Source organism: Myxocyprinus asiaticus, chromosome 14 (assembly GCF_019703515.2).
Source record: "Myxocyprinus asiaticus isolate MX2 ecotype Aquarium Trade chromosome 14, UBuf_Myxa_2, whole genome shotgun sequence".
Lineage (NCBI taxonomy): Eukaryota > Metazoa > Chordata > Actinopteri > Cypriniformes > Catostomidae > Myxocyprinus > Myxocyprinus asiaticus.
Window position 1 is genome coordinate 23,961,005 of NC_059357.1, and position 16,805 is coordinate 23,977,809.

At 38.1% G+C, this 16,805-nt stretch overlaps 1 protein-coding gene across 2 annotated transcripts in view; it reads left to right on the forward strand.

Annotated features, from left to right (window-relative positions):
* The first annotated feature begins 10,857 nt into the window (after positions 1–10,857).
* Positions 10,858–16,805, forward strand: part of LOC127451778 (histone-arginine methyltransferase CARM1-like) — a 36,308-nt gene continuing 30,360 nt past the window's right edge. Inside the window, exons 1-3 of one of the 2 annotated variants that reach the window (XM_051716716.1) lie at positions 10,858–11,065; positions 16,012–16,137; positions 16,328–16,434. In XM_051716716.1, coding sequence (XP_051572676.1) covers positions 10,924–11,065; positions 16,012–16,137; positions 16,328–16,434 — 375 coding nt within the window. In that variant the 5' untranslated portion in view covers positions 10,858–10,923. The remainder of the gene's footprint in view (positions 11,066–16,011; positions 16,138–16,327; positions 16,435–16,805) is intronic. The other variant, XM_051716715.1, reaches the window with a different exon arrangement.

Genomic DNA, 16,805 nt, shown 5'->3' on the forward strand with positions numbered 1-16,805 from the left:
TCACATGACGAGTCCTAATGTCACACCATACATGAACGCAAGATGGCGCAATTTAAATCTTTATAATTACTACAGAGATTGATGACTTTTGTATGACAAATTGCTTGCTATGTTCCTCATTTGGAAGTCGCTTTAGATCAAAGCGTCTACTAATTGACTAAATGTAAATGTACAATAACTCCATGATTAGTATCTATGAAATATAGATACACATGGTTTTTTTAAAGCACTTACATGTAGACCAATAAATATAATATGCTTACAAAATTAAAATAATATTTAATAAAAACTGAAAGTGACCATCTTCTAATATTTTATAAAAAATTATACCATTTCTGATCAATATAATTAATTAATTTATAATTAACAAAATGCAGACAAGCTACCTGAAGTACATGTGTCTTATTATCATTACTATTAAGTTATTAGCAATTCTAATGTATCTCTCTCTCTCTCTCTCTCTCTCTCTCTCTCTCTCTCGCTCTCTCTAATTTTTTCATTTTTGAAGTACTTATTAGCATGATTGTGTTTACATACAATATTGCCAGAGCGTTAATACACAAAACAGATAATGACAAGACAAAAATAATAATAAAACAGTAACAAATAACAATAAAAATAGAATTAAACAGAATTAAAATAAGGTGCCAAGTCATGAATAAAATAATATAAAAACCTAATAACAATATACACAATACTATATCAAATAAAATAAGCATTTAACAAGACATTATGAACATAAAAAATAAATAAAAATACTTTGACTGAAGTACATTAAGGCAGTGACTGGTTTCTGAGGGTGTGCAGCTCAAAAATGTATTTTGCTGCAACTGATGCATGATTGTCCTCCCCCAGTAACACCTACATTTGGTCTGTTTCTGCTGAACTGGAAAACTGTGGCATGAGGTTTGAGAGATTTTCAAAGTATTTCTCTCTCACCTTGTAAATTTCTCACAGTGAAGGAGAAAATGTGTCTCTGTCTCGACCTCACCAGTGTCACAGTGAGCACAGACTCATTCTTCCTTTGGAAACCATGTTTGTCTGTGTCTGCCTTTTTCTATGGCCAGACTGTGATCACTGAGCCTGTATTTGGTGAGGATCCATCTCTGTTTTGGATCTCTTACAGTGTAGATATATTCTGCTAGATTATACGTTCTGTTTAGGGCCCGATAACATTCCGATTTGCTTTGGTTTTTACTTTCATTTTCCCAATGATACAATTATGAATTTTTGCTTTCTTTTATGATTTGGTTTATTCTGATTTGGTTTTGTTCAGCAGTGCTGGTCTGAAACTGGTGTTTGTTAGTTGTTAGTGGGTTTGTGAGTTTCAGAGCCAGCTGACAAAGGGGACTGGTTTTAGGCTTCAGCTCTTGGGTTTTAAGGGCTTCATGTTGCAGTGTGTTAGGGGAACTTGAATTTAGGTGTGTCCAGAATGTGAGGGATCATTTTTCAATATGTATAATTAGAGGGTATCTGCCTAGTTCGGCCCAGCATGCATTAGTAGGTGTTCTTCTCTGAACTCTTAGAATCTTTCTACAGAATTCTGCATGCAGGGATTCTATGGGGTGTTTGTCCCATCTAGAGTAATCTGCCATATAGAGTGGACCCCAAACCTCACATCCATACAGAGCAATAGGCATAATAATACTATCAAAGATTTAACTCCAAATTGTTACAGGAATGTCTATTTGGGTAAATCTCGTGACTTGGCAAGACAAGGTGTAGAGCATGGGATCAGGGCAACGTCTGTGGAAGGTGGAGCCATGAGAGACTCGAGGCGCAAAGCCTTGAGACTTGAGGGGTGGAGCCATGGAAGGCGGAGCCGTGAGAGACTTGAAGGGCGACACCATGGAACTTGGTGCCTGGAGAGTAGCCGACGGTTCAAAGGACCATGGTGGAGCCGAAGGTTCGGAGAACCGAGGAGGAGCTGGGGGGTCGGAGGACAGAGGCGGAGCCGGTGGGACTGAGGACCATGGTGGAGCCGCAGGGAAGGTGGCCCCCGGTGGAGCCGCAGGCTCGGATTGTTGAAGCGTAGCTGTGGGATTGGAGAGCTCATGCAGAGTCTGGTGACCGACTGACCAAGGCAGAGCTGGAGGGACAAGGGTCCCCGGTGAAGCCGATTGGCCGAAGGACCACGGTGGAGCCGAAGGGACATAGAGCCAAGGTGAGACTGAGGGCTTGGAGAACCAAGGCGGAGTCCAGGGCTCAGAGGGTCTAGGCAAATTCAGAGGGTCGGAAGTTCCCCTTTTCTGATCTTGAGGAAACATCCATAGGGTGGGTACAAGGGCGGGAACCATCTCCAGGTCCAATAGCTCAGATGTGACTATGACATGGCGTGGAACAGACTCAGGTGTGGCTGTGACATGACATGGAGCAGGCTCAGGCGTGGCTGTGACATGACATGGAGCAGGCTCAGGCGTGGCTGTGACATGACATGGAGCAGGCTCAGGCGTGGCTGTGACATGGCATGGGACCTGCTCAGGCATGGCTGTGACATGGCATGGAGCAGGCTGAGGCATTGCTGTGACATGGAGCAGGCTGAGGTGTTGCTGTGACATGGCATGGAGCAGGCTGAGGATCCGGGGCAAAAGATGGCACTAGCTCAGTGGCCATGACGTGGAACTCTGGCTCAGCGGCCATGACGTGGAACTCTGGCTCGGCGGCCATGTTGTGGAACTCTGGCTCGGCGGCCATGTCGTGGAACTCTGGCTCGGCATCCGCCTCCCCCACAGTGAACATTGAACCAATAATCTGCAGGGCGAGGTCGATATATTGAGCCAGGCTATGGGTACTCTGATCGCCTGGCATCAGAGAAGAGATGGGCTCATTCAGTCCAAATCGGAAACAGTCCTTGTGGGCCACCTCATTAAAATCCACCCTGCAGGCCAGAGCACAGAATTCCTCCACATAATCCTCCAGGGGACGATTCCCCTGGTGAAGTCAATGATGAAGACGATGAAGTAAAGAACCCAAGTGCAAATTTATTAACAAAAGTGAAATCCAAAAACCCTAACTACAAACGTAAACAAAAAACATGAACTTGACTTTAACTTGACTTGACATAGGCTTGAAAACACAACCAAAGTTACATTCAACAATACCTGACAATGGACCATGGGAAACATGAGGGTTAAACACATGACATGAGAGAACACATGACAATGATAACCAATAAACACAAAGAACTCTAAACAAGATAACAAGACAATCAACCAATGAAAACAAGACACATGAACATGGAGGGAAACATGAAATCACATGACAAGGGAACCACATGACATGAAACAGGAACTAGAAATTTCAAAATAAAAGACATGAAAAATATGAACCAACAAAATACACATGACACTTAGAATGCTCTTCTAGCTTTCTCTTTTAGTGTATTCACTGCCAGACCAAAACCCCCTGAAGCACTGATTTTTAGACCGAGGTACTTGTAGTGTAGGGTGTGTTCTATTGCAGTGTTTCCCAGAGTGAATGTGTATCTGGTTTCCTGTAATCTTTTTTTTTTTTTTTCTGGAAGATCACAATTTTAATTTTTAGTTTTTTCAAATTGACTGTCAGGGCCCAGTTCTGACAGTAGTTCTCCAGCAGATCCAGGTGCTGCTGTAGCCCTTGTGCAGTAGCTGATAGCAGCACCAGATCATTTGCATAGAGAAGAAATTTAACTTCGGAATTATTTAGAGTAAGACCGGGTGTTGCAGATTATTCCAGTAGCACTGCTAACTCATTAATGTAAAAGTTGAACAGAATTGGACTCAAACTGCAGCCATGTCTCACTCCACTCCCTTGAGTGAAGAATTCTGTTCTTTTATCGCCAATTTTAACTCAGCATCTGTTGTCCGAATACATAGATTTGATGGGTGGGATGGGTGTATTAAGCCCATACTCCAGGTATCAGGAATGTAGCCATTTTGCACCAGATTGAACAGTTTTAACAAGGCCTCCTGCACTACTGCAGGGCTGTGCTTCAGCATTTCTGTTTTAATGTTGTCTAAACCACATGTCTTTCTGGGTTTTAGTTTTTTAAGTGCATCTGTCAATTCTTCTCTGCTAATCTGATAGTCTAAAGGGTTTTGGGTTTTGTATTCCAACTGACTTATTTTGCATCTTTTTCTGGTCAGGAGTGAGATTTTCTGGAGAAATTTCTTTGAATAAGTTTTTAGAATTAGCTTTCCATAATTCTTTGTTTTGTATGGCTATGTCTGTTTATTTAGACTATTCCATTTTTCCCAGAACTGATTATCATTAACTGAGTCTTCAGTTTCATTAAGAGTGTGGTTTAGATGTTGCTGCTTTTTGTGGCGTATTGTATTTTTATAATTCCTGAGTGCTTCACAATAATTTTGTCTGGTTTCAGCTTTTTGTGGCTCTCTGTGTTTTTGGTTAGAGAGCTGTCTGAGTAGTTTTCTTTTAATTTTACATTCTTTATCAAACCAAATTTCATCCCCAGTTTTTAGTTTAGTTTTCTTGTTTGTATGGAGTTGGTTTGCTTTGAGCACCTTTGAAAAATATCATTTATTTGATGTACTGTGGAATTTACATTAATCTTGTTAGCCATAAACTGTGTTATTTGAAATCTGTTGATTAGGTTGGACATTTCTTTGGAACTAACTGCACTAAGGAATTCAGACTCGTTGGGTTTAGTTTGAACAGATTGCTGGGCTCTTGGTCTGTTCTATGGTGTTGAATTTTCTTTAGGAACACATTAATTTGACAGGTCTGATAAGGAAAACTGTGGACTGACAGTGAATGCACATATTTAGGAGGGTCCATGTCTGTAATGGCATAGTCGACTACACTAGTCCCAAAAGCTGAGCAGTATGTGAATTGACCTAAAGAGTCCCCTCGGATCCTACCATTAAGCATATTCATCTCTCTCTCTCTCTCTGTGTGTGTGTGTGTGTGTGTGTGGGTGGGTGTTAGTTTCGCTACTTTAAGGGATAGATCACCTTCATGATATCCCAGATGTGTATGACTTTCTTTCTTCAACAGAACACAAATGAAAACTTTTAGAAGAATATTTCAGCTCTGTAGTTCCATGCAATGCAAGTGAATTTTGACCAGACCTTTGTAGCAAAATCACATAAATGAAGTATAAAAGTAATCCACAAGACTCCAGTGGTTTAATCCATATCTTCAGAAGAGATATGATAGGTGTGAGTGAGAAACAAATAAAAATGTAAGTCCTTTTTTTTTTTTACTTTAAATCTTCAATTTCAATTTTACATCTGAAAGTCACACATTGTGCTTTTTTAGTTTCACTGTCACATCTGAAACTAATTCAGTAGTTGGCAATATTCATAAAGAATGTGAATCGCCACAAAAAAAAAGAATAATCTGAAAGTGAAAGTCGAAATGTAGAGTAAAAAAAAGGACTTACATTTTTATCTGTTCTCTTCTGAAGCCATGGATTTAACCACTGGAGTTGTCTAGATTACTTTTATGCTGCCTTTATGTAATTTTTGGAGCTACAAAGGCCTGATCACCATTCACTTGCATTGTATGGACCTACAGAACTGAAATATTCTTCAAAAAATCTTCACATCTGTCATACACATCTGGGATGGCATGAGGGTGAGTAAATGATGAGAGAATTTTCATTTTTGGGTGAACTATTCCTTTAAGGGTTAATTGTTCTCACAAATATAGTCAAAACCTGTTAATATAGAAACAAATTTAAAAGGTGACACAGCGGTTTTGGTTTGAGTTTTAATTTCATTATGGCATGCATTAATTCATTCATCATACTTGTTTAGATACACAGATGGGGAAGCACCAGGAAACATTAATAGATGACTGCTCTGTCGCTTTATGGAGCTTCACACGGGTTTTAAAGATAGGGGCGCAATTGAGACAGTTACTGCCAAAGTCATTCTCGTCTTGACATTGTAGCAAACTTTTCCCTTTCTGTTAGAAGACATGTCCAACAACAGCGCAAACAGCAGCTTGGTGGTTCTCCAGAAAACTGTAAAACAACTGCGAAACGAAGCAGGTATCCGCAGAATTAAGGTGAGTAAAAGACAGAAAAAAAAACTAAAAGATTGGAAATCTTCTCGAATAGGGTGTGACTTGACAGACTTGTTTCTGGCCAACTGCTGACGGTCTCTGCAAACCCTGCTACACTGTACTAATATTATTATTATTATTGTTATTTTTTATACATCAATCAGTATACTGACTCTCGTAAGAGCTATAAAGCACGCTTCAAATAAACGAAGAATAATAAATGTTGTTGTTTACAGTTGTTTGCTGTCATTGACAGCTTCTACCGTGGCCTGTCTGACGTTATGGCTCTTCAAAATTACCTTCGTTTTTACCAAACTGTTCTCGCCTTAACCAGCGGATGATAAAATCCTCATAAACTGATATCGCACTGATATCACGTTGTCACCTAGCAGTACTATTTCAATACGTTGATGTTTTAAAAGGTAACATACAAAGCTCCAAACTGTTCCTCGCGCATAGTCTTAATTACATTTGACAAACTCCATCCAGTCTGTATCGCGCGACAGTGCAGCGTGTTGACGCGACGCGAGCTGCGCACAGTGGAGCTCTTTGTTGATTGTGATTGTGACAGTGCCACAATTGTTGGCCGCAAAAATCCAAATCCTTATTAGTTGCCACGTTACCACTGGGCCCCAGACGCATTATTTTTTTAAACAACATAGGGCTTTATGTGTTATTATAAAATGTACCACGAATCAGATAAACTCTGTAACTTCTGACGACCGCGTGACTCTTAGAAATGTTTAATTCTTTCTTCCAAAAGCCTATGTTTAAAAAAAAGTACTGTGCAAAAGTCTTAGGCACTTGTAAGATGCTTCACCAAAAAACATTTTATATCTTCAGCTTTAGTGTGTCAATGGGAAATATAAATTTTAGACTCAAACATTCCCATTGCAAATAGAATAGAAAGAAGAACAGGGAGCCCTGCAACTGATGGCATGACCCCCACAGAGCTCCCCACTGAACATTGAGTCAGTCTGGGTTTACATGAAGAGACAGAAGCAATTGAGACAGCCTAAATAGATAGAAGAACTGTGGTGAATTCTCCAAGAAGCTTGGAACATCCTATCTGCCAACAACTAAGAAAAACTGTGTCCAGGTGTACCTTGGTGCTAGTTGGAAGGCAAAGGTGGTCACACTAAATATTGATTTAGCTTTTTTACGTTAACTGGACTTTGTATGATGTTAATTGATAAATGAAAACTATTTATGGCATTAAAATGTTTGCACAGTACTGTATATATATATATATATATATATATATATATATATATATATATATATATATATATATATATATATATACATTTAATCATTTGGCAGATGCTTTTATCCAAAGCGACTTACAAAAGAGGAAAACATAAGCGAATATATATATACATTAGGGATGGGCACGAGTACTCAGGTACATTGCTGTTACAGCAATGATTGATCATTAAAACGATGATCAATGGTGATCACGCATGATGTGACTTTTCACTTAATTCCAAATTCAGTGACAATTATCTGACAACTAAACACTCACGTGTCAAAGAGGGAGCTTATTTTTTAATTTTGAGATTGGTTACGTTGTGATTTTGAGAGGTACATTGCTTGTCAGAGACATCTCATAGCAACCAAACTGATACAACGCTGCAATGCTATCGTTACGATCATCAAAAGAGAGTGTAATTAACCATGTTTTGAAAACGTGTCTCTGCAAAACGTTTGCTAAACACGTTTTATTATCATTTAATGTAAGAACTTTGACTCGTTAATGGATATTATTGAATAAAAGTGAATGTTTGTCACTGACTGTAAACCTCCCTGCCCTGAATGCTGACAAGTTTGCGTGATGTAACACACACCTGCATCTCAACGAAATGGGAGTTGAAGATTTCCGCACGAGCTTCCAAGTTAGAAGTCTGACATAATGTGTCATTCCGTTGCACTTTCCCCAGTTGAAAGGTGGAAATTCCGACTCTCCGAGTTTAATGAAACACTTCATGAATCATAACAGCAACAACAATATGGAGCATCGCGGCTTTCCCCACAGCAGCGAACACTTGGGGACACACACACACAAGGCGCATGTGGCAGTGGATTCAACACACTGCGAGTGTTTCAAACAGCTAGACAGAGCGCAACTAAATGGAACAGAATGCAGTATCTTCAAAACGGAACTTTAGCTTAACACACATATTAAAAACGCGATGGTGTATGGCGTCTCCTGTTAAACCAACTGCGATTTGAAAATAGATGGTTCAGACAGTCACTAAAAAAACTGGTGCGCACTTACTAAGATTACTACGGCAACCTTATGGAAAAACAGACAGACACAAGTTGTGCCCATTCTTTCATTGAGTTGGGCAGCGAATCTTCACATAATGACAAAATATGATGCATTTTGATTATGCAATGTTTTGTACATTTTGTAACTATTTGAAAACAGCCTATAAAAATGAATAGACGATACACTGGAACAACAAGATGCAATCCAGACATGTTATTATATATACAGTTATGTACATGTCAGTGCCCCTCGAGTACTCAACGAGTAATCGAGTAATTAGTCCGAGTACTTGAGTAGACAAAATTACCAAAATGCCCATCCCTAATATGCATATTGTGTATCTTCTTCAACCTAGGTTTCTCAAGCTGCAGCCGATCTAAAGACATTCTGCTTGCAAAATGCCCATAAGGACCCTCTCCTTATGGGGGTACCATCCAGCGACAACCCCTTCCGCCCCCCCAAATCATGTGCACTGTTCTGAGGTACCAGCAATCAACTTGGTGTTAAATGGTTTGTAATTTCCCTGTTTATCCTTAACTGAAATGTAAACCTCTCTCTCTCTCTTTCCCCCTAAGGAGTTGTGATGAAGAATCTGGAGAACTACTGAACATTCCTGTTTTACACCAACTTTTTCAATATACAGTTGCATTTTGGCCTAAATCCCCTTTACCTGCTGCTCTCTACACGGAGCTAAATTAACACTACTCTTATACAGTACATTTGACATTTTTATATCTGAGCTGTGTTGTGATTTGAAGTCTAGCACATTTAATAATGTGATTTATGAAAAAAAAAAAAAAAATCTAAAAATTAATTTATAGAGTGTGCTGATACTGCTAATTTGTGCAACACCAGTGGACAGTTTCAGTAAATTAGGGAGCTCAGTTGTTCCCAACAAGAGCTTGAGGTCTTTTTTTACATAAACATGTAAAAAGGACCATTGTGAAGTGACAATAAATATGCAAATTATTTGACAGGGTTGTTACTGTGCTGCCAAGTCAATTTCAATATTGGCCTTATACCGAAAAAAAAAAAGAGAAAGGTATATTTTTGTGCAATGTGGTCTGTTTTGATGAAACACTGAATCTCATTGTTTGTTTATTGATAAAATTAGGCTTATACATGGACTGTTGTTGTCATTAAACTCTATACTTAAGATATTTAATTGTAATAGCCAGATATCCATATTGAAGGATAAATATTTCTTGACTCTCAGGGTCTGTTTTATAAAGTTCAATGCTGTCTTTCTGATAAATACCTACTTATTCTAAATACTGAATAAGGTACTACTTTTTATTCCTGTGTATTTAAAAAAGAAAAAGAGAGAGATCTAGTGAGTAAATGTTTGATCTATTAATACACGTAGACTACGTCGACACTAATCCATTTAAGTTTGAAACTTCCATTTTCAGTTTCCTAATATCATCGTTTTCCAAAGTATGCAGTCCGTTTTTGGTGGAGGAAAATGCCATTCTATTTGTGGTTGAGAGATTTTCAAACATAAAACGTAGTGTGGACGTGGCATATAGTGTTAACACGAGACACAAGTATACATATTTGTTGGTAAAAGGGCGCTGCCTTCCTGTCTTTACTGTTTACATTTGAACACCAAATGTCTATAAACCTATCAGCCATCCTGCTTTGCATATTCTCTCTAAACGTGGATGGATGTTTATCTCATTTTATATCTGTATCTTTAACTGTCAACCACTGGTCAGGCATTCCAGTGTAATTTCTATGTGATATTTGTTATTGCTGTGTAACAAAAGCAGTATTGCATAGTTCACTTTTTCAGTTATAATAAGGATCCATTTGTTAACATTAGTTAACATGAACTAACAATGAACAATGCTTTTACAGCATTTATTAATCTTGGTTAATGTTGATCATTTAGTAATATATTTTTAAAATCAAAAGTTCTGTTTGTTAACATTAGTTAATGCTCTATGAACTAACATGAACTAACAATAAACAATTGTATTTTTGTTAACTAACATTAACAAAGATTTATAAATGCTGTAAAAGCTATATATTGTTAATTGTTCTTGATACCTAATGCTTTAACATACATTAAAGAATGGAACCTTTTTGTAAAGTGTTGCCAGTTTTATGTCTTTTCACCTTATTCATGTCTTAAATTTGAAGTGTTCTTAATGCTTTGTGCTTGCAGTAGCAACATCTAATTTGTTTGCAGTAGGTTACAAAGAGATAAGGATAGCATACTCCACCCTACCTTACAACATTTTACCATAGTAAAAAAAATTACAGCTTCTCAAATCTTCTTTGTCTGAATGAGATTTTATACCAATTTACCATGGTGTTACAGATGAAACCATAAGAGCAATTGTGTTATTTTTGTAATGTGTTTAGCAGTTAATGTAAACATTAAGAGAGCTATCTCCTCTTGGTTGACTATTGTGTATAAAATATAAAGTTGGTTTTCAAACTCACACATTTCATGCATCATATTTATTAGTGACTTTACTAAAGATAGGGCCACGATTTTTCTTAATTAAACTACAGTTGGGGGAGAGACATGTGGCCATGTGGAGGCGGTAGCAAGTCGGGCCTATCTTGACCACTGACTCGAGGCGAGATCTGAGCCGCAGCGAGCTGCTTGTCTGTCTCTCCCCAGATCAAAGATGGCGATGTCCGTGTTCTCAGGCGTGCGCCTCCTCTCCATCGGAGACGCCAATGGAGACATACAGCGACATTCAGAGCAGCAGCCTTTGCGACTTGAGATAAAAACCAACCAAGACGCGGCTCTTATAAGCCTCTCGAACAGTGAGTAGATGCTGCCTTTTACAGACTTTGTTCCCGGCCTTAGCTGAGTGTTTACCCTAGCTTAGCCTAATGAGAGTGATGTGTGTGCGGCATGTGCATGTGTTGCGCTGCCTGATCGTACATGCGTGCTGGACCAGCAGCTTATGGTTATTAACTCCAATGCGTCTTTCATATAGGCCTGTCCCTGCTCTCAGAAGGACGTACAGTTGTTAGAGCCAAGGGTTTGGTTTGATCATGCATGGCACAAACCACGTTGACCGTAGCATGTTAGCACCTTTAAACACTTTGTATGGTTAAGCTGCTTATAGTTAGCCGCTACTCGTCTAACACTCATTTTAACACTGAATAATAACAGTGTATTTCTATAGTCTGATCTGTACACAAAGATCGGAATATGTCCTGTGCGTAAGGTCATCCAACTTCATGGACAGACTTTTAGCAGGGCAGAATGAAAGGGCTTTGGAGAATGTGGATTGGCGCCTATAAAGTTAGCCGCAGTCCGAGTCTGTTTTAACTATCGTGCTTTCAGAAAGTGCTCTAAAACTTTCAAAGTGACCTCTTCTCTGTTCTGCTCTTTCTTCTTCTTCTTTTTAAACATTAGAATTATGCATAGAGTTAAAGCTTTCTAACGTGTATTTGTTGTTGGGTTGAATGGATGCTGTGAGTTGACTTGATTGCGCACATCCCAACCACATCAACTTTTACTGTAACATACTATGCTATTCTATACTGTGCTATACTATCAAAAACAACTAATTGTCTCCGGGGCCAAGCACAGAAAACATTGTGAAAGTAATATGAAATTACGCGGTGCTTTCTTATGCCAGTACCGTTTGGGCATGTATCTTTGTTCTGCGGGGAACAATAGCGAGTCCCCCGCCTCCCTTGTCTCAAGTGTCCCGCCTGTTCATTCAGCGCTCAGGGCTTTTGTTTAGTGCTCATGCTGCTGCTGATGCCCCGTGAATGAGATGAATGTCTTGAAACAGATGTGTGAACAACATTCAACTTAGACTGAAGTTTATTTTTATTTTCAAAGCCAAAACAAGCTTCTTTAAATGTTTTCTTCTTAAAGGAGAATTTTGAGTTCAATACAAGTTGAGCTCAATCGACAACATTTGTTACATAATGTTGATTACCACAAAAATTAATTTCGACTTGTCCCTCCTTTTCTGTTTTTTTTTATTTTTTATTTTTTATTATTTTTTAATCTGGGTTACAGTGAGGCATTTACAATGGAAGTGAATGGGGCCAATCCGTAATCTTGAAAATACTCACTGTTTCAAAATACAGCCACAAAACGTAAACAATATGCGTTAACACGATTTTAGTGTGATAAAAATTTTTTTTTTACGTCTCATAGACATATTGCAGATGAGCAAACAACGTAAAAATATGTCTTCCAGATGTAAACACACATCAAATAGACATTTGGGTTATGTAGGTGTGCTATCAGGGACGATTTGTGGTAATAAACATTATGCAACAAATGCTGTCGATTGAGCTTGTGTTGATCCCAGAATAGGTATTCTTTTTAAGCCACGTTCAAAGCTGTTGTAAAATGACTATAAACGCACACCTCGCATAGCACATTCACAATCCTATGTTGCTTAGCAACTGCTTACAGTTAGGAAAATAAACCATATCATATGGTGGACGAATTGTTTTAGTTAATATCATTGTTAATAATAATTTAAACTGCTTATTAAAAGTTGAGTGTCTGTCTTCATATTACTGTTGCCGCCATTTTATAAAAGCTTTGCATCGTACCTAATAACAAATAACGGCCCTTAAGACAGAAACAAACTCTATGCGAGTACGTGAACGCAGACACTTCCAGCTATGCAAGCTTGATTTTGTGTATAGTTGCATTCCAAAATGTGTTAGTCTGCATTGCAAGTATATGTTGCATTCTCAATGTTGCCACAAGGGGTGCTATAACGGACATTAGCTAAGTCTTTTTAGCAATTCGTTCCACTTTCGGCCATCTTTGGAACACTCTCAGGAGGCTATTTCCAGTCATGACAGTGCAGCTCCTATCTACTTGAATGAGGAAAGACTGAAATCTCCAAAACAGTTTATGATTATGATCAAAGAACATTTCACATCAGCAGTAAAATCTGACAACACTAGAAATCAATAATTGTGCTTCTTTACCTCAGATTATACTAAAAAAATTGATTTTTTTCCGGCTCGTATATCTAATGCGCATGCGCGTTCTCGAGTTGATTGACAGGCATTGTCTGTATCTAAAAGGTGATTTGCTCTTTTCCTGGAAGGCGGAACTTCCTTTCTAAATCCTTTGACCGTTAGCTGCCGTTTGGCGTTCCAATTTCTCCCATTAATTTTAATAGAAGTGGCCTGTCTCTGCTAAATAGTCTCTGACATTAGTGTAAACTGTCCTCTTCCGAGTTTTCTCATTCAAGTCAACTACTGTAATGGCAGAGCAACAGTTTGAAGAGAATATTGCTGAGCAAGTAAAGCCAATATGTTATAGCAACTTACAAATCCAGTTTAATGGCAGACCTTTGAAGGTAACTCTATCGCCATGTTGAATACTGAGGTTTGTTACTGCCACAGTAATGCAAGAAAACACGTTATGTACAGTATGTTCTACCCTACCACGCTATGGCAATGCATATAGTCAAAGCGCTCTCATTTGTGTACGCATACTTGCTTAAAGTATGTTTCTGGCCTTACCTGTAGTAAAATCGCTGTAATGCATATCCTCTCATGTCTTATTGCTTTAAAAATACATTATACATTACTGAGATGGGATATTTAGTGAATCGTTGTTTTAATGATTTTTTTTTTTTTTTATGAGTAAGATCTCATAAATGTGTAGGCCCCTATTATTTGTTATCGTGTAAACATAATATGAAGAGATATCAGCAAGTGTTTCAGACTTGTTAGTTCACACATTACTTTCATAACACTTTTTTTTTCACTTTCATTGTGTCTTGCGCTGTCATGAATTAGGGAGAACCTGTTGTCTCTTTAGCTTGGTGGAAAAAGTTGTTTAGTCTTTAGTCCTAGAGTTTAAAGAGTCCAAAGGACAAAGCTTTCCATTTTGAACTCTAGATGCCAAGTATCTCTCCTTTTCTAGAGCAAAGAATATCTTGCATTCAGTACCTTGCTCTTTCCTGAGCTGCTTTAGAGACTGCACTTGCTCAGTTATATAAATGAATGCCAGCATAATCTATCCATGGCAAGATTGACCTAATCCTGCAACAGCTGGGAAAATAAATGACGATGCCAATCCTGCTGATGCAGCGGTTTGAAGGGGAGGTGGCACCATCTGAATTCAAATAGTTAGAATGACACCAGGATAGTTTGGTTTGATTTGCATGATATTTTTAGGAGTAAGTAATCAACCAGATTATTGACTGTCTGCATAAATTTTGGTCCACATTGCAGCTTATTCTGGCCAAGAACTGCCCACTTAAAAAGCAAGAGACCATTGACTGCCATGTTAAGGATAGTTCACGCTGCTCCAACAAATGCCAACAGACACCAACACTTCAAACATTCTTTGACTGCTGTATTTACAATGTTGAGAAACATCTGTCGTGTTCACACTGATCCAACAAACACCACCAACAAACTTGCATCTTTGTGTGTTGTTTACCTTTGAACAAGATGCCTGACAAGGAAGAGGTTGCGGATTAAGCCAAACATGCACGATTTAATGTAGAAATATATACACTCGATTGATGTTTACTTTAGCATGTATTCAGTGTGACATTAGGCTATAAATTCATTCAGTGAGTTCCATCTGAGTGCATCAGTTTAGTGCAAAAAATATTTTACACATGATTCTCCATAAAATGTGGGAAAAGTTTATATTTTTAATTAATATAGATCTGCATTGAGTTCAGTGTTTGCATTTTCTGTCAATTTTACGCCATTTGAAAATGAAATAATCTGTTTTTTATGCGAGTGAGAAGAGAGCTCTTCTATCCTTATCCACGTCTTGATATAGGATAGCCAATTTGTATGTGTATTCCCTCACAAGTTTCATCCACACAAACTGCTGAAACAAGCTAACCAACACAAACATTGCATATCATTTTGTTTTCTGTATTTCAAAAGGAATGGAATAAACAGTTCGGTTTGTGGATATCTTGTTAACTTGCAAGCTAGTGCCTCAAACAAAACAAAGAGTTTATGCCACTAACGTGACAAACTTTTGGAAAATCCAGTGATTTATTTTTTCCTTATAAGCTATCATTGTTGCAAATCCGGTACCTTGTAAACATGACTTGGTTTCCAAGCAGACTGACAGAACAGATGAAGTTGCTTAATGCCTGCCAATTAAATTAGAGCATGTCAGATCAAGAAAGGGCGTTCCAGTTTTGTGTGCAATATGCATCAGATGAGCAGTGAATGGGGGCGTGCTGGCTGTTATGTAATGTTAAACTTACCATTCCTAAAACTAAAATTAGCCTAGGCAGTGAGGTTACAATGTGTAGTCATATATATATACATGCACACATACATATTTAATTAAATGTTTAGCACTTTGTTTGTTTTTGAATTTTCTTGTAATCTATAGTTACAGTAGGACCAATTATTGGATTGCATTTATGCCTCTAAAAATCTTTGAAAAGTCATTTAAAAAGTCTTTTTTTGTAAGAATTGTATTAAATTAATCTCTGAATTGTATTATCTGCTCTGAAATCTGAAATTATCTCATAATTTGGCAGCAGACTGTTAAGGGCGGTAGATGCAACATAAAGTTGCATTTATTTCCAAATATTTCTTCCTTAAAGGTAAGAATAGTTAATGGAACTGTTAAGGAATTAGAATCAGCAACAATTCCCTAATAGTGCACTGAGGTTGACGTTTGATTTAAAGTACTTTATTCATTCATTACTGCTTTGCTATTTAATTGTAATTGCTGTATAAAATATCAATATCCTATGTATTCTGTTCATATACACATCCAGATGAGGAAACATGTGTGTTTAAGTGTTCGGTGTCGCGGGAGACAGAGTGCAGTCGTGTTGGGAAGCAGTCCTTCATCATTACTCTGGGCTGTAACAGTGTCCTCCTGCAGTTTGCATCTCCAGCAGGTAAAACTCACAAAATTCTTCCTGCTGTGACTTATCAGTTTGCTCAAACAATTGTTAATAATTCAGACAAGGACTCTGTATCACTCATAGTTTACAAATGCTCCTGAAATCATTTCAATTAATAAAAACATGGTGCTATCAAGCATGTAGTCCACTGTCCTAATGTTCTCAATTCTGTTGTGTTTGTTAGATTTCTCGTCATTTTATAACCTCCTAAAAAACTGCCGTGGACACAGGGGCGAACGTTCAGTCTTCAGTGAAAGGACGGAGGAGTCCTCAGCTGTACAGTATTTCCAGGTGTGTTTGACACACATATGCGAAGAAATCACTTGATGAATCAGTTCTATTTTTCACCTACTACCTTATCAGGATTTTATTTTTAAAGTTACAATAAGATGAATAATTATGGCCATGCAAGTGGCCTGCTAAAAGCAATCATAGGCCAATTAATTCTAATGGGGACATTTGACTACTTATCATAGCAGTGGATATTATAAGTAGTGGTCAACTGATATATCGCTGATAAATCGGACGATATTCTGAGTTATTGTAATTATCGCATCAAACGGTAAATTTTCCCATTTGGCCGATTTGTTTCTTGAGGGCACCAAAAATTGCCTGCTTGCATGTGAACCAACTGAGACACGTAAACGACCATTCACAGTTCG